The 18,118-nt window shown below is 45.8% G+C and overlaps 1 protein-coding gene, 1 long non-coding RNA gene and 3 other non-coding genes across 7 annotated transcripts in view; 4 read left to right on the forward strand and 1 right to left on the reverse strand.

The window, feature by feature from the left end:
* ZNFX1 (zinc finger NFX1-type containing 1) overlaps positions 1–6,357 on the reverse strand; it is a 32,663-nt gene extending 26,306 nt beyond the window's left edge. The window contains exons 1-2 of one of the 3 annotated variants that reach the window (XM_054467466.2): positions 5,701–6,357; positions 3,449–3,557 (exon numbers count right to left, since the gene is read on the reverse strand). In XM_054467466.2, coding sequence (XP_054323441.1) covers positions 3,449–3,509 — 61 coding nt within the window. In that variant the 5' untranslated portion in view covers positions 3,510–3,557; positions 5,701–6,357. Of the gene's footprint in view, positions 1–3,448; positions 3,558–4,144; positions 4,404–5,700 lie in introns of those variants that run through there. The other 2 variants (XM_054467467.2, XM_063659331.1) reach the window with 2 other exon arrangements.
* On the forward strand, positions 6,093–16,936 carry LOC129021680 (uncharacterized). Its single transcript, XR_008496115.2, has 5 exons — positions 6,093–6,416; positions 6,782–6,886; positions 8,151–8,228; positions 8,557–8,616; positions 16,718–16,936. It is a non-coding gene; the product is annotated as an uncharacterized LOC129021680 (long non-coding RNA).
* On the forward strand, positions 6,618–6,706 carry LOC129022188 (small nucleolar SNORD12/SNORD106). The gene has a single exon (XR_008496276.1). It is a non-coding gene; the product is annotated as a small nucleolar SNORD12/SNORD106 (small nucleolar RNA).
* Positions 7,993–8,083, forward strand: LOC129022186 (small nucleolar SNORD12/SNORD106). Its single transcript, XR_008496275.1, has one exon. It is a non-coding gene; the product is annotated as a small nucleolar SNORD12/SNORD106 (small nucleolar RNA).
* On the forward strand, positions 8,340–8,429 carry LOC129022185 (small nucleolar SNORD12/SNORD106). The gene has a single exon (XR_008496274.1). It is a non-coding gene; the product is annotated as a small nucleolar SNORD12/SNORD106 (small nucleolar RNA).
* Positions 16,937–18,118: the final 1,182 nt, after the last annotated feature.

An 18,118-nucleotide genomic window follows, 5' to 3' on the forward strand; every position in this document is an offset into this window, starting at 1 on the left:
GAATAAATACATACAGTATGTCTCATTGCTTCTAATCTCATGCCAGTACCAAATAACAGTCAGAACATGAGTTTAAAGGCCAAACTGACTTGGTTCAAACATTGGCCTGGCCACTGCCTTACTATATAACCTTGGCCAAGTTGTATAATTTTTCTAAGTCTCAGTTTCTGCGTGTTTTTTTTTTTTTTTTTTTTTGAGATGGAGTCTTGCTCTGTCTCCCAGGCTGGAGTGCAGTGGTGCGATCTCAGCTCACTGCAACCTCTGCCTCCCAGGTTCAAGTGATTCTCCTGCCTTGGCTCCTGAGCAGCTGGGATTACAGACGCCCGCCACCGCGCCCGGCTAATTTTTATATTTTTAGTAGAGATGGGGTTTCACCATCTTGGCCAGGCTGGTCTTGAACTCCTGACATTGTGATCCACCCGCCTCGGCCTCCCAAAGTGCTGGAAGTGCTGGGATTGTAGGCGTAAGCCACCGTGCCTGGCGGGGTTTTTATAAAGATTAAATTTTCATAAAGTGCTTAGTATAGTACTGGACACATTAAAAACTCTCAATAAATGTTAGTTATTACTAGTAGCAGTAATTGGGAATATCCTATTGATTCTAAGGGGGCCACTGGTTCTACCACTAAACAATTATCACAGCCAACAGAGACATCAAGTGAAATAATATTACAAAGGGAAGTACTACCTAAATGCTGTCCAGCATCAGCAAATGCAGTGAATGGGAAAGAGAAAGGTGGGGTTTCCTTTACCAAGATGTTTTTGAGCTAACAGACTATGAAAGAAACTGAAAAATGAAACTCAAGTTTTCCTCTTTTCTGTAGCATGAACTCCACCCTCATAGTACTTACCAATTACCAACCCTTATACAGGAAGCCTAACATACCCAAAGTCCAGTTTTGTTCACTTCCTTTTTGCTAAAACTGATTCTGGGGCTGATCTAACTTAGCAGAATGACATGAAGATTTTAAAAACAAATAAACTATGACTGTATACAATGATTTGATAAAAAAGTTGTAAAAGCTTCAAATGCATGTTATATTTGAGATGATTATACCATTTCCTGACATCAGATACTAAATCCATTTATGCACACCTTTCCTTGTTTTGCGTTTTGTAGAAAATTTTTATTTTTTATTTTTTGAGAGAGAGTCTGGCTCTGTCGCCCAGGCTGGAGTCCAGTGGCATGATCTTGGCTCACTGCAACCTCCGCCTCCCGGGTTCAAGCAATTCTCCTGACTCAGCCTCCTGAGTAGCTGGGACTACAGGCACCTGCTGCCACACCTGGCTAATTTTTTGTATTTTTAGGAGAGACGGGGTTTTACCGTGTTAGCCTGGATGGTCTCAATCTCCTGACCTCGTAATCTGCCTGCCTCGGCCTCCCAAAGTGCTGGGATTATAGGTGTGAGCCACCGTGCCCGGCCGAGACTTTAATGTGGCAACATAAAGGCACATTTGGTAAAATATAAATGATCTACAACTGAACTCTAAATTTTTATAATTGTTACTTACATATTTACTTTTCAAACTACCTCTGAAATCAGAAGAAAGTACTACTTTTAATATTTTTATCTGATTAGAAGACTCTATGTCTTGGAAGAATGGAAAATCGTATCATTTCGTATTCTTTCAACACTCATGGCCGGGTGTGGTGGCTCATGCCTGTAATCCCAGCACTTTGGGAGGCTAAGGCAGGCAGATCGCTTGAGCTCAGGAGTTTCAGACCAGCCTGGGCAACACGGAGAAACCCTGTCTCTACTAAAAATACAAAAATGAGCCACACGTGATGGTGCATGCCTGTGGTCCCAGCTACTTGGGAGGCTGAGGTGGGATGATTGCTTGAGCCCCGGAGGTCGGGGCTACATTAAGCCAAGATCATGCCATGGCACTCCAGCCTGGGCAACAGAGCAAGACCCTATCTCAAAACAAAAAAGAAACCATTCACATAGCTCATAAGAGCCCATAGTTCTTCTCATTTGTTCCACAGCTAAAACTCTTTGGAAGACACATTGCAAACTTATGGAAAAGCAGGAATCCATTTGGTTGTTTAGTTTTAGAAAGTGCTGAGCAAGCAGAATAATTCCTTTAGTAGAGTGATGCTCTTGGAACTAATTTAGCTTTGGTGGCTAGGATTCACGATCTGCACTATCCAATACAAAGCCATTAGCCACATGTGGCTGCTATGTTTGTGAAATGTAACTACTTTCAATTAAGACGTGTAAAACACACGAAATTTTGAAGGCTAGTACCAAAGACTGTTAAGCATTACGTTAAAAATTTTTATGTTGATAATATCTTAAAATGAGTATTTGAGGGAAATAAATATATGTGAATTATTAAAGTATGATAATAAACTATAGTCAATTATTATAATCAAATAACATTTTGGTTATACTGGGTTAAATAAGACATTATTAAACTCCTAAATTTTATTAAATTGTCATCAAATTGAAAAAATAAATTTCAAGGCCGGGCACGGTGGCTCACGCCTGTAATGCTAGCACTTTGGGAGGCCAAGGCGGGTGGATCACCTGAGGTTAGGAGTTTGAGACCATCCTGGTCCAACATAGTGAAACCCTGTCTCTACTAAAAATACAAAAATTAGCTGGGCATGGTGGCAGGCGCCTGTAATCCCAGCTACTCAGGAGGCTGAGGCAGGAGAATCGCTTGAACCTGGGAGGTGGAGGTTGCAGTGAGCCAAGATCGTGCCACGGCACTCCAGCCTGGGCAACAGAGCGAGACTCCATCTCAAAATAAATAAATAAATAAATAAATTTCATCTGTTTCTTCTTACATTTTAAAATGATGTTTCTAGAAAATAAAAAATTATGCTCTTGGCTTACATTGTTTCTATTGGATGCTACTCTACCCCAAACGTTATTTCCTTTTCTGAAACTCTATCACTGTTTTTGTTAAAGTGAACTTCACCCATTCATCAGCTCTCTTAGGAAAAGTGGAGGGTTGGCTGTTTTTCAGAGTAATTCATGACATAATTAAGAAATAAGTTATTCTTTTTTTTTTGAGACAAGGTCTTTCTGTCACCCAGGCTGGAGTGCAGGGGCCAGATAACAGTGCAGAGCAACCTCTGCCTTCTGCACCCACCCCTTCCTGAGGTTCAAGGGATCCTCCCACTTCAGCCTCTCAAGTAGCCTAAGTAGCTGGGACTACAGGCATGCAGCACCACGCCCGGCTAATTTATACATTTTTTTGTAGAGAAAGGCTATTGCCATGTTGCCCAGGCTGGTCTCAATCTCCTGGGCATAAACAATCCTCCCGCCTCGGGCTCCCAAGTGCTAGGATTATAGGCTTGAGCCACTGCATCCAGCCATAGTCATTCTTTACTTGAGAGATGCAGACAATCTTAGGTAGGCCTGCTCATTCATAGAGAGCCCTATTTCCTTCTCTTATTACTAGAATTTCCTTCTCATTAGGTAGGAAACCTTGCTTACCTCTGTGGTTGGTATGGGAATTCCTGGGCCTGGCATCCAGATGAGGTCTTCTCTCCTCCATGTCTGAGTCACCTGAACTCCTTCACGTTACTTTCTGTTATCTGGAAAACTGCACATGTTGAGTTATCAGTGTCCTCGAAACATAGCATCTAGCAGCAAAAACCCAAACACCATCAAGCCAGTCCTTCTGCCTTTGTTAACATTTTAATGATTTGTTAACTAAGGGTTAAATACAGATTTTAATCTAGAGCACAAGTGCTCGACTCTGTGAATGCCCAATTATGATATAAAATATTAAATTCACAATTTAGCTGATTTCAAGGATAGAATTCCCCTTTCTTTTACCCTTGCACTTTCTTGGGGTAGAGGGAATGTCATCAATTTCCATCCAAAACTGCTGTTTGGTTTATGCCTTTAGCCAAGTTACTTAATCAGTTGCTAGGTTTCATTTTCGTTTCCTAAGAAGCAGCCAATATTGTTGCCAGGGCAAAAAGGAGTACATTTTTGTTAATCCAAAACCATGTGCTCACCACCTTATCTGGCATTTACATATCTGCCACTTACATAGTACCCAATAGCTTGCAGTACCCTACAGTTTATAAATAATTAGTGAGCAGTTATCCCCTTAGCCTACTCTTTGGAATGGAGCCAAATGATTAAGCTCTCCGCTCTACTGAATCAAGAGAAAGAAGTTACATGTTTCAATAACCAGGAGGTTTGGCAACTACGAGGTGCTGTTTCCTCAGGACCAGTTAGAAATCTGATATTCTTTCTTCCTCCTCATTCTTCTACCTTGATGATTTTTGACACTCGTCCTGTAAGAGGAAGAGGAAGCCCCTTTAAAGGAGCTTCTCAACCCAACTCATACACATTGTGTGGGCTGGGGCTAAGGAAAGAGTGGGTGACTCAGAGTCCTCAGCAAAGGGATTTTTGAGACTGTCTTCACTGAGTTTTAAAATATTCATAATTGGAAACTGTGACTACATTTGGCATTATATGAGGGGCAGCTTTTTTCCTCATCTGAAAAAGGAGTCTCTTTTCTTCCCCCTGGGAATATCTCTAGTGAGTCCCCTCCCTCATCTTATCAAACCCAGCCCTCCTGGCGCAGGCTCAGTATTTAGAGTTTGTTTGTTTATTTTCAATTCTCCGAGGGGAAAATTCCTTCTTCCCCTTGTTGACAAATGCTAAAATAGAAACTCCAGAACATTTAAAAGAAACGGAAAAAAACAAGAAAAGATGTTTAAAAAAAAAAAAAAGGCAAGGAAAGGAAGGGAGGAGTAGACATGAACAGGAAATGCTGGGATCGAAAACAGACTGAAGTGTTTTATTTGGTGGGGGGAATCAAGGCCTAAAGGGCACGAAGAAGAAAATCAGTGATGATCAAGCTGGCCTGGAGTCAGAATGAGAGGGGCTCGTCATCACCAGGGTGGGACGCAGGAGGCTGAGGCCGGAGGCAGAGCTGGGTTTGGGGGAAGTCTCCAGGGTCCTGGGGAATCCCTGACCCAGGGGGCCCACTGTCCCTGATGGAAATGTTATGGGGTCAGGGAGCGCCAAGGCTGTGAGGTGGCTGGGTTATGGGGGCCTCCCGGAGAGGGTGGCAGCGAGCATCTGGGGGTGCTTGCTGAGGACGGAGGCGGGGGGTGGGGCAGGGAGCAGGCTGAAGGGGGTGCCGAGGTGCTTTGTAGAAGAGGGGGATTGATAAGGTGACAGGAGGTGAGGCCAGAGAAATGAGGGGGGTGCGAGTGGCAGAAGGGAGGGCACAGACAGGGGCAGGGGCAGAGGAGATCGAAGTGCTGAGGGCAGAAGCGGTGATAGTGTCGGGGGTGCTGGGGAGAGCGACGGGCCAGCTGAGGGGATGGGGACACTAAAGAGAGTATAGGGGAGCCGAAGGGGCGACGGGGCGCTGAGATGGGCCAGGGGCTGAGTGGGTGACGGGGCGCTGAGTGAGTGATGGAGGTCTGGGGTCTGGGGTCTGAGGGGGCGACGGGGTGCTGAGAGGCGCTCTGAGTGGGTGCTAAAGCCGCTGGGGGCCAAGGAGGTGACAAGGCTCTCAGTGGGTGATGGGGGTCTGGGGGTTGAGGGGGCGACGGGGCGCTGAGGGGCCAGGGGCTCTGAGCGGGTGACGGGTGCGCTGGGGGCTTGAGAGGGTGACAGGTCTTCGGGGCAGAGGCAGTGGCGGGGCGGCGCGGGCGCCGGGGTTCGCGGCGAGGCAAGGAAGAGGCAGGGGCAGGGGCAGTTGCGGGGCCACTCACCCGGCTCCGGCGCGTCCTTTCACTGCCGCCGGCGAGTGCTGGGGCTTCGGCCCAGGCAGGTCGGTGGCCCCGCCCGGCGCCGCGCACTTTCGGTTTCCGTTGCCCGCAGACCCTGGGCGGAGCCGGGCGGGCGGCCCAGAGGAGGAGAAGGAGGAGGCGGGGGCCCAGAGTGGAGAGCGCGAGGGCCTGGCCCAGGCACGGCCGGCGCCTCAGCCCTCGAGGAGGGCGTCACCTCAGCTCCCCCCGGCGGCGGAGCCGGTGGGCTCAGGCGGGCGCGGCTGAGGGGAGCGGACCGCGTGGGGCGGGATGACTGCGCCCAAGGCCTTTGCGGGCCTCAGCCGGCCCCAGAGGAAGGGGGACCCGTCGAGCGGTTCGGTGCGTGTGAAGCGCGACATGGCGGGGAAGCGGACAAGGCCGGGTGGCCTGGCGTCTACAGGGAAGGGGGCGGGACTAGACGCGGCCTTGACAACTAGTAGAGCGCCTCGGGCTGTGCGGCTCGAGACTACATTTCCCAGGGGGCCCCGCGCGGAGCGGGCGGAAAAGAGAGCGTTTCGGGTCCAGTGCGCAGGTGCGAAAGCCATCTTTGGTTATATAAGGGAGGTTCAGGAGGCCATTCGTTCTTTCGCGTCCGCGGCGCTGTGAGTGTGGTGGTTCCGCAGGTTGCAGTCAGGCTTCGTACGCTGTTGTCCTTCCCGTGAGTTCCCGTTTTGTGTGTGGTGAGTGGAAACTTCATGTTCTTCGTTGGAGACCTCTGGTCCTCCCTTCCGTTCTTTGTGCCGTCGTCTCTGCGGCCAGCTCTAATCTCTTTCTCGTGGCTTCTCCGGCTCTGACCCCAGATAGGCCTTAAGGGCGTGGGAGAAATGAGTTTCTAGAGCTGGAAAAGCCAGTGCCTTCTGCACGGGCCTGAGAAGCCCTTGGTTGATGTAAATGATGACTTCGCTTTTTTCCCCATCAGATCGACAATGCTGACGTCTTATATTTTGCCAGTTAGTTCTGATACATCGGCCTCAAAAGGCCCGGCCTTGTTCGTTTCTGACCGTGGGAAGATGGCGGTTGACTCCCTTTATTTGTTGGTTCACAGGTTAGAGCAGCCAGCGGGTACAGAATGGATTTTGGAGGAGGGAGTCACCACTGGACCTCCAAGGAAGCCACGTGCAGACATCTACAACCTTCGATCTCTTGACGAGTAAGCCTTTGTCTCCTATGGGCCTACTGTAGAAAACACGTGCTTTAAGAAGCTTTAGTTTCCTAGGAAAACGTGGGATTTCACAAAGCACTTTCTATCGAGCATTTATCAGGTAGTTAAAAAAGTGTTCTGATGGCCGGGCGCTGTGGCTCACGCCTGTAACCCCAGCACTTGGGGAGGCCAAGGCAGGTGGGTCACCTGAGGTCAAGATTTCGAGACCAGCCTGGCCAACATGGTGAAACTCTGACTCTATTAAAAATACAGAAATTAGCTGGGCGTGGTGGTACGCGCCTGTAATCCCAGCAACTCGAAAGGCTGAGGCAGGAGAATTGCCTGAACCCGGGCGGCGGAGGTTGTAGTGAGCCGAGATTGCGCCATTGCGCTACAGCCGGGGCAACAGAGCCAGACTCCGTCTCAAAAAAAAAAAAAACAACACATGTTCTGAATGTTTTATTCTCACAGTTTACCTATTGGACCTAGGTTTCTGATGAAGAAACAGGTTTAAGAGAAATGCCTAAAGTGGAAGAACCTTGTTAGTGAAGAGGCGTTTAACATTTTAATGCCACTTAAACATATTTTTGGATTCCATTCTTCCTGTGTGTTTGGGCGCTTAAATTTCCAAGTGGAGGGATGATTTGTTGACATATTTTGGAAAGCCAAATGTGTTTTTCTGTTTAACTAGCCACTCAAACCAGTGCCCTACTACATAACTAATATTTTTGCTAGAGTCCAGGACTGAGGCATTTATAAAGTCTGGGCTTCATTGGGAACACATGTGAAGCTTATTGTTCCAGATTGTTCTTTTGTCAGGTAACTTGTGTTAAAATGCAACCTCTTGGTACTTGTTCACTTCCCAACTCAGTAAATGCCAACTACTTCCTCAACTCTTCCAGCCACACTGGCTTCTATCATGGGCCTGTACTCAGAGTACACCGAAGTAAGCACCGAAGACAGGGGTGTTTGGTTTGGCCACTAAATTATTGCCAGCTACAGGATACAATACAGAAGTGCTCAAACACTGAATGCAAATTTGCAAATACGAAGCATACCAACCAAATCTTACTCCTCATGGCTTTCAAATCTTACTCCTCACTCAAGAACTTCCTGCTGGCATATGTGATGACTTAGCTTTTTTCCCCGACAGATCGACTATGTTGATCTAACTTTTCTAAGCCAGTTTCTGTCTGATATGCCAGCTCCTTTGTCCCAGCTGTCCTGGGCATCTAGCTGATGGGAGCTCATTTTTCTGTTTTTTTCATTTCAGGTTTATTGTTGGCTAAAACCAACCAGGATGAAGGCGGGCGTTGGAAGTAGAATATATATATATATACATATAAAATTGGTAAGTGGTGCCAACACGTCTTCCTTGGCTGAGTAGACACAGGCTCTGGAGGGGGTAGTAGCTGCTTTTCAGTGTGAGTTTGTCACCCTACTTCTGTACGACTCAAATGTGGCCTTTGCAGCTGATGATACAACTTCTTTCCCCATCAGATCGACCCTGTTGATCTCTACACTATTGGCCAGTTTTGTCTGATGCATTGGCCCCAGTAGTAACTCCTGTCTTTGTTTTCTTATCTTTATCAGAGACTATTGCTTGTTCATGGGAACTGGGCTTACTCTATTTTTTCCAGCATTCAGATGGCTTATTTTGACCTGTTAACTTTCTATAGGTTGGGAGCCACGTGTACCAGTGTGTTGATCTTGGCTTGATTCAGTCTGCCTAGTAACAGGTGAGGTTTCTGCTTTCTAGCTGTCAAACCCCACAGCAAAATTTGTCCAACTGGGCCTAACCTCAGGACCCATTTCCAAGTTGGGTATAAAACTGGACTGGACAGTCATTAGGACTGACATTGGCCTGTTGGTATTGATAGGTCTTTGTTGGAAATAAGAGCTTGGAGTCGCAAAGAAAACGAGCACTCGAACAAAAGATTTCTCAGCAAGGCAAATTTACTTATGCCGGAGGGTGCTGCTGCTGGCATTCCTGGCAAGAGCACACCCAACGAGAGAAGGGGTTTAAACAAAAGAGAGAAGGGGTTTTTATTACTAAAGTAGTCCCTGCTTCTGTGTCCTATCCCCATTGGCTGGAGTTGCCGGCACAATCTAAACTAGTCCCGATTGGCTATGTTAAACAGGAGGGGGGTGGGTTACAGCTGTGGGAAGGGCAGGAAAGTTGTTTACAGAGCTGCTTGCTAGGAGTGAGGGGGACTTTTCCAAATAAGGAACAGGTTACAGGTTGAGATTGGCCAGAGAAGTTGTTTATAGAATGGATAACTAGGAGCAGGAAGGTATGAGGAAGTTGACCTTAAGAGCAAAGAACAAGGAAGTTACAACTTTGAGGAGAAATCCATTATATCTAACAATTTCCCCCTTTTGATTTTTATAATTATTTCTCTTCAGACTTTTTTTTAGCATGTCTTGACTTTGTCCCTCTTGGTCCTCTAAAATTAGAAGCTTAACTGAATAATGCGAGGGAGGATTGAGGAAGATTTTGGTGAGAGCTGTTAAAATAAGCTTTTGTATTAATCCTCAGATACAGGGTATGATACAGCATCCTACAAGAATGAGCAAACCTATTCTGATGGCAAGAGAGGTGATGATGGTGGCCATAAGTCCTTTCCGTTTGCCGAACTATTTTTCCATTAAAATCGTGAAAGGGTCGTTTATTCCAGAATTTCTAGCTAGCTCATTGGATAAAGCAGTAAGTCCTTGGGCCTTTGTTACGGTTCCATCGGGAGCAGTATTATTAGGGATGAAAGTACAACACTGGGTTCCAATCATGACACAAACTACACCTTTCTCTGCTAGTATCATGTCTAATGCTATTGTATTTTCCCAGGCCATTTGACTGGTGGGCCCTAATGGTTAAACTATTTCCTTAATAGCATCCCTAGTATAATTAATAAATCGTTGCTGGGTTACATTTTTTTTTTTTTTTTGAGATGGAGTCTCACTCACTCTGTCGCCCAGGCTGCAGTGCAATGGTGCAGTGGTGCACTGCAACCACCACCTCCTGGGTTCAACCTACTCTCCTTCCTCAGCCTCCTGAGTAGCTGGGCTACAGGCATGTGCCATCACGCCTGGCTAATTTTTTGTATTTTTAGTAGACATGGGGTGTCACCATGTTGGTCAGGCTGGTCTCAAACTCCTCCTGACTTTGTGATCCACCCGCCTCAGCCTCCTAACGTGCTGGGATTACAGGCGTGTGCCACCACTCCCAGCCCAATTTACATTTTTATTTAGAGTTGACCACCAGAACAACATGGATTCAGACTTACAGCTATTTGATTTTGAGCCTTAAATCTATCTGGCACTCCTCGTGGGACTCCAATGGCATCTATATAAACATGAGAGTCACGAGGGGCATCTGTTGTTTTATGATGTTTTGTTTTTATGCTTTATGTTTTCTGGATGAAATACCAGGGTGAAAGGGAGATAGCCAATTGGATTAGAGCTCAAGTGCCACTCCAAGTCACTTGGCAGAGTATTTAGTGATGGTGCACCACAATACCACCATACATCTGCTTGGGAATGAATAAGGGACGACTGATTGGTAAGCTCCTGGAAGGGCTTAAGCTCACTGCATCTCGTTAGGTCTCCAAGCAAATTCAAGTTTTCCCCCTGTGAGAGACACGAGGTACAATTGGCATTGGAAGATGGATGCTGGATGGCCCTCGGGGGCTGACCCGCAGGGTGTCGGACTTCAGGGAACAGCAGTGAGAGAGTTTGGCATAGCTTATTGCCCCAGGTTGTGGGGTCTTGGAAGAGAGCTACCATACAACTCATGCCTGATCGGCTGGAGGACGATCCGAGTGGAAAGGGAACAATCTGGGGCTCTGGCTTACCACGTGCATAAGCATAACAATCGCTTTGTTTAGAGAGTGGACAGAATGTTTAATCCATTCCAGCCAGGCATTTGCATGTTGGTACCCTGTTTCAATTGGTAGAGTTTGCTTTAGATCTTTAACCTCTACAATGGTCACTTTGGTATTGTCATTGGGTGTTTGTTTAGAAGGGGATGAAGGGGGTAGGGGAGCAATGAAGCACATTTCGAAAGATCCTATAGGGTCTATCCCTAATGTTGTGGCTCCCATGCCGTAGAAGCTACTCAAAGTGGGATTAGGATTGATGGAGGTAGAGGTAAGAATAGGAATTTACACTGGGTTACTTTGGTGATATTGGCAATTAGAGGGGGCCTCCCCTTTGAAACGAAAGTAGGGTTGTAGAGAGATGCATTTTTTGGGGGAAGTCTGCCCTTGAGGATCGGTATTCCATAGGACATCATTCCAGGATGGGCAGAACCTCTCCTCAAACCCTTCTCATTCCCAAACTGCAAAGAATGTAACGGATTTAATTTCGATTAGGCAAGCATTGTGTGAGGATTTAGAATTTATCTTGGAAGGGCAGAGATATTTTTCTGAGGAGGCCAGCTGCCTCTGGTTTTGGAGATCCCCACAGGGTGTGATAAGACAGGCATCAAATATGATTGAGGTGAGCTTGATGTAGTTATATTAATGATAAGGTAGCTGACGGTAGAAATTGGCCCTGGAACAATAGCCCATGACTCTGAAGATGGTGATGCTCTTGACTAGGGTATGATGGGTCCACCCCTTTTCGGCGGTTCGGCCTGCTGTTTCAGTTGTTAGGAGTACTAGGTATGGTCCTTCCCAAGCTGGCTCAAGTTTTCCCTCCTTCCAGCTTTTGATAAGGATGTGATCTCTAGGCTGGTATTGATGTACCAGGAACGGCAGGGGTGGCATCTGTGCTAAAAGACCTTTAGTTCTGAGGGAAGAGAAAGTGAAAGATAGACCAAGTATATAATTTGATCCTTTGTTTCAAAGGTAGGAATGTTAGTAGTAGAGTGTAAATAAGGCAGTCCACATAACATCTCATAGAGAGATAGGCCAGTATCTTTCTGAGGGGCAGTCCTGACTTAATTAGGTGAATCTGTAAACCCTTGGGGTAGGACTCCCCATTGGTACTGCTGCTTCCATCCAGAATGAGGATTTTCCCACTCAAAAGCAAATGCGTCTCTTGTCTTCAGCCAAGGGACATGCCCAGAAGGCATCTTTTAAATCTGTTACTCTGAACCATTGTCATGGAATTCTGCTGAGGATGGTATAAGGATTGGGGACAACAGGGTGGGTAGCCTGGACTATTTGGTTGATAGCCTGGAGATCTTGTACTAGTTGATAAGACCTGTCTGATTTCTTTACAGGTAATACCGGGTTGTTAATAGGCGGACATAACAGGGTTCAGGGAATCAGTCCTGAGTGAGAACTTCAACTACAGGCTTTAAGCCTATTCTGCCCTCTAGGGGAAATGGGATATTGCCTTTTTCTTACTATTTCACCTGGGGTCTTTAACTTTGTATGGATTGGAGTGACTTGAAGTCTTCCCTGATTTTTTTTTTTTTTTTGAGTTGGAGTCTCTGTCACCCAAGCTGGAGTGCAATGGTGTGATCTTAAGCCACTGCAACCTCTGCCTCCTGGGTTCAAACAATTCTTCTGCCTCAGCCTCCTGAGTAGCTGGGATTACAGGCGCCTGCCACTGCGCCCAGCTAATTTTGGTATTTTTAGTAGAGGTGGGGTTTCACCATATTGGCCAGGCTGGTCTCAAACTCCTGACCTTGTGATCCACCCACCTTGGCCTCCCAAAGTGCTGGTATTTCAAGCGTGAGCCAGCACGCCCAGCCTCCCTGATTTCTTTTTCCTGCCCATACATCAGTATGAATGTATTTTTCTTCTGCGGTGGTAAGTCTCTTCCTAATAAGTTCGTTCCTGCCTCAGGGATTAACAGGAATTTAACATGGGCTGATCAATTTTTGTACTAGACCTCTGTCTTTTAAGATTTTTGCTTTAAATCTTTTATCCCTGAGATAGAAAGTTCTTCTGAAGAACAGGTGATAGATACCAGATGGGAGGGAACAGGAGCGAGCTGCCGCTGAATCTGTAAGAAGGTTTTAAGTTCACATTTGGATCCCACCTCTAAATTTATCAAGGGCTCTTGGTGGGACTCAAGGTAAAAGAGACAGAGCCCCTGACCTCCATATTTTCCTGGAAGGCCATAAGTGGAATGATATTTTTTCTCTTTTTCCCATTCGGGGCATTCTCTTTTGAAGTGACCTACTCTTCCACGTTTGAAACATTTGTTTTCTCCTCTTCCCTGTCCTGCAGTGTATCTTCCAGGTTTTATTCCTTTACTGCTTGTATACAGTTTGGTCGCTGGTGGCCTAGAGGGTTTATAAGTTTTACTTCCTTGTGTCTTCTATTGCAGAGTTCGCTGTTGTAAGGTAGACAGCATGATTTTTGCCTTTTGTTTCTGCTGCTCTTCATCCCTATTTATGTGCTTCTCTAAGAAGTTAGTCTCTGGGACAATCTTTCCAATTCTCTATCTTTTGTAGTTGTTTTTAGAGGTGTTTGGCCAAGTCTTAGTAACAAAATGAAGCTTTAGCATCCCTTGCCCCAGTGGGTCTTCCATTTCTAAACCTGCATGTTTTCTCATCTGTTCTTTAAGCCTATTCAGGAATTCGTGGGTCCTTCATCCATGCCTTGTATGTTGATTGCTCGGGAAATACTCTCAGTTCGGGATACTGACAGAACATTTTGACCGGTAGGGTGTTAATGTTCCCAGACTACCATAGCAGCCCTATGGATCATGGTTCTTCTCCCAAGAAGGGAATGCCTAAAATGGACATAAGCTCGGCCCATACAACTGGGGTCCTAAAAAATGATTTGATCTGCTAACCCATAAGGGTCATCTAACAAGGGTTTGAGGTTTTTTTTTTTTAGATTTGGGACTTCTGAGCTGGTTAAGGGGGCATTTACAAAGCTGATGGCTCCTCTCCCAAGGGGCACTTCCTTCAAGGGGAAGAAAGTTGGGGCGATTCTTTGGAGGTGGAAAGGGAAGTTCTGAGTATCCTTTTTACATTGTTCTATTTCATGCTGTAGGGCTCAAGTGTGTGGCTAGGGGGACCATGGGGTTTTGATTCAGGATTATATGGGGGAGGGACTGATGAGTGGGGGGATCCTGTGCACCGGCTTGATGCAGGGGGTTTGGCAGAGGCAGGTGGTCTAGTGGGTCCCATGTTAGTAGGCTGTTCGGGGGTAGGGACCTTACTCCTTTCAGAGGAGTTGGCTTCTGGCTTGCTTCCTGTAGTTTAGTCCTTTCACTATCCTCCTTTTAGCATGAGAACCTGGGGGACTATCAGAGGGGATGTTACTGTCATTAATTTGATCCTTTCTATTTACTGTCTTTCTTGACATGTTTCCCATAATGGTTTGGTGTGAGGCCCAAAATGAGAGATTTCTTGCCATTCCTTTCTCTAGAGGGTCAACCCCTGGCTACTGGAGATTTCTTGCACTCTTCTCCTTTCGCTTCATCCTTCTCTGGCTGCTTCCCAGGAGGGAATATTTCAGGTCCTCCTTAGCATTGATGTGTCAGTATAAGCCCCACGACAAGAATCCACCATAAGCTGTATGAGGTGACCATGGAATCACAGATCCGGAATCATTGCTCGCTTTGCACTCAGTTGTGCGTCTCATTGACACATTCAACCTCCAAAATGCCCCGTCCACCAAGGAAATACTTTGTTGCCCCTGCGACTTTTCCTACCTTGGTCTGTGCAGTTACCTGGTCGCCGCAGTATGTGAGGATCCTTTCCGCCTGTGTTGCTGAGAGTCCGGGTTTATTTGTCACTCTGGGTGGGACCCAATCTTGTTTGTGAGGCCACCGCAAAGAGGCGGTGGGATGCCTCTCAAGAGAGGTGATTGTGGGCTCATCCCGAAGGAGAATGGTAATCCCAGACGAGCTCCCAAATTGTTGGCAATAAGAGCTCAGAGTTGCAAAGAAAATGATCTCCAAAATATTTGTCAGCAAGGCAGATTTACTTCTGCAGAATGGTGCTGCTTGCACTCCTGGTCACAGTGAAAGCACCCCGAACAAAGGAGGGGAAGGGATTTTTATTCCTAACACAGCTAGTTCCTGCTTCTGTGTCCTATCCCCATTGGCTAGAGTCCAATCTAAACTAGTCCTGATTGGCTATTTTAAACAGGAGGGGTGTGGGTTACAGCGGTGGGAAGAGCAGTTTACAGAGCAGGTTGCTATGAGGGAGGGGGACTTTTCCAAATAAGGAACAGATGCGGGTTGCAGATTGGGATTGGTGGGAGAAATGTTTACAGAATGGGTAATTAGGAGTGGGAAGGTATGAGGAAGTTGACCTTAAGAACAAACAACAAGGAAGTTAAACTTTGAAGAGAAACCCATCATACCTAACAGTCTTGTAAGAAAGGATGACAAAGTGATTGAACATTGGGTGGAGCTAATTTTCCTTGGCCAATTCACTTAGTAAGATAAAGAGTTCCAAGTTATATTTAAGTTGGGAGTCAATTGATTTTACTTAATTCTTGTGAGGTTCAGGTGTAAGATTCATCATACTACTACCATGAGCCATCCTCAGCAACTTGTCACATGGGCCATCCTCAGCAACTTGTCACATGGGCCTGTTAACATGGCAGCTTTGTCAATGAGCAAACCCAGGAGGGACAGACATAGCAGAGACGGATGTTTGAAGTCTATACCTTCCACCCCCTTTAAAGAGATAAATACCACTCCTTTTCTGTATCCTTTGGGGACACTACCTCTATGTCTGGTCATATGGCTGGACTTTACAGCAGATAAGCATACCATGGCCTGAGACCATGATTGTATGCTTTCCTTCCGCTGACTTTTACAATCCCTCAATAAATTGCGCTAACACGGGGAAGCTTTTTTACCAAATACGTGTGTTGCATCATCCTGCAATTTGCCTAGTGTCCTTAATCAATGGGAAGGGAGTAAGCAAACTGAGTTTTCTTACACCTTTTGAGTATAGTGTTATTGCTTGCCATCATAGATGTGGCTCCTGATAATTCTCCGACTTTTATATAAAAAAACCAAAACCTCAAAAATTGTAGTTCATGTCAGTCAGTGATGATTCATCTTAGAAGTATTTTGTTTATGGATGTATGAATGTGCATAGTTCCTAAAGTCCAACATTCATGTAATAAGACATCTTGCATATAACAATGACCCTTATGTCTAAGATGTTAAATAGATCCTAAGCCTGATACAACTTTATTCAAGTATCCTTATTTGCCCCTAAAATGTCTTTAATACACATTACTTGGGTTGTCTCTTGAATGAACATACAGGTATCCCAATGTCTTTTTTTTTTAAGAGAATGGGGTCTTGCTCAGTCACCCAGGCTGGAGTGCAGTGGTGCAATCATGGCTTACTGCATCCATGATCCTCCTGCCTCAGCCTCCCAAGATGGGACTAAAAGCACACACTGCCATCCTTGGCTAATGTTTTAATATTTTGTAGAGTTGCAGCCTTGCTACGTGACCCAGGCTGGAGTGTAGTAGCTATTCACAGGCATGATTGCTTGAAACTCAAGGCCTCAAGGGAAACTCCCACCTCAATATCCTTAGTAGCTGCAACTACAGCCATACCCCCCACTGCTCAGCTTCTCATCCTTTAAAAGATTTTTACTGGTGTCTTCATTCTGGGTTTCTGTCTTCTGTGTTTACTGTGACATGAAGTCATTTTTAGATGAAGGTTAAACATTTTGCCAACACAGGTACAATATGGGATTCAATAAAAGTACAGAATTAAAGTTGTCTTATTAGAGAGATTGGGAAGTTTCCCAGCTCCCTTTATCGGTACTTGGCTGTACTGGTAAAGGGGATGGACTTGGAGTGACCAGGTCTTAGTCACATACGTATTTTCATACCCTAAACAAGAAGCACTATAGACCAGAATGGAGCACTGATTGTAATCCACCTTCTTTCTTAGAAACTGGCGATGGTATATGAGAGGAGCCCTCTGGAAAGAAAAGGACAGACCCTGTGCTTTCATGAAAGTGAAGATCTGGCTGAACCAGTTCCACAAGGTTACTGTATACATAGCCTGAGTTTAAAAGGCTGTGCCCATTTGAAGAATGTCATTGTTAGACTTTGGTGAAATTTCTAACTGCCTACCTGGATAAAGAAAATAAAATCTTTTAAATCAAAATGCTGTTTTGTTTGGCCACTGGAGATAACCATTGAACAGGGATAACAAGTAGTAGTTGGGTATTTGCAGTTTCATTTGGTTTTAGTTTTTTGAGGAGAGAATCACCCTAGTGGGCAGCTGGTATCTGTGGGCAAAGCATGGCTTTCCACAGATATTGTGCCTTGTGATTGGCTTCTGCATTGGAAACCTAAGAATAAGCAAGCACACTTGGGCCAGAGTTTGAAGCAGAGGGTCAGTACAGAGGTATCACTTGTATGCTTACACCTGCACAAGATTGTGTATGTTAAACCGTGGGTATTAGGCCTTAATGGTTTCATGAGATGAGTAAGGATGATTTGGGCTATGGTATTTGTGTTTATAAACTTCATAGAAAATTGCAAAAGTAGGCTGCATCATTTATCAATGTGATGAATTTTTTTTTCTTTTTAAATACACACTGAATAATTTTTTAAGTATCTTAAAATCTCACCTCAAAGATGGGACCCCTAGATTTCTTTTCTTTTTTTTTTTTTTTTCTGAGGTGGAGTCTCGCTGTGTCACCCAGACTGGAGTGCAGTGGCGTGATCTCAGCTCACTGCAAGCTCTGCCTCCTGGGTTCATATTCTCCTGCCTCAGCCTCCCGAGTAGCTGGGACTACAGGTGCCTGTCACCACGCCTGGCTAATTTTTTGTATTTTTAGTAGAGACGGGTTTTCACCGTTTTAGCCAGGATGGTCTTGATCTCCTGACCTTGTGATCCGCCCGCCTCGGCCTCCCAAAGTGCTGGGATTACAGGCATGAGCCACCGCGCCCAGCCTGGGACCTCTAGATTTCTAAAATGGCTCCTGGTATTGACTCAGAATCCCCTCCCCTTGACTAGGCTGGACCTAGTGTAACTTCTGAGACTTGCTAGCTCTTTTTCTCATTCTCCTTGGCTTGCTCACTTTTTTTTTTTTTTTTTTTTTTTTTGCGATCTCAGCTCACTGCAACCTCCATCCCCTGGGTTTAAGCGAATTCTCCTGCCTCACCCTCCCAAGTAGCTTGGATTACCACGCCTGGCTAATTTTTGTATATTTAGTAGAGGGGGTTCACCATGTTGGCCAGGCTGGTCTTGAACTCCTGACCTCAATTGGTCTGCCCACCTCTGCCTCCCAAAGTGTTGGGATTATAGACGTGAGCCACCACGCCTGGTGTAGCTTGCTCA

This window comes from Pongo pygmaeus, chromosome 21 (genome assembly GCF_028885625.2).
Source record: "Pongo pygmaeus isolate AG05252 chromosome 21, NHGRI_mPonPyg2-v2.0_pri, whole genome shotgun sequence".
Lineage (NCBI taxonomy): Eukaryota > Metazoa > Chordata > Mammalia > Primates > Hominidae > Pongo > Pongo pygmaeus.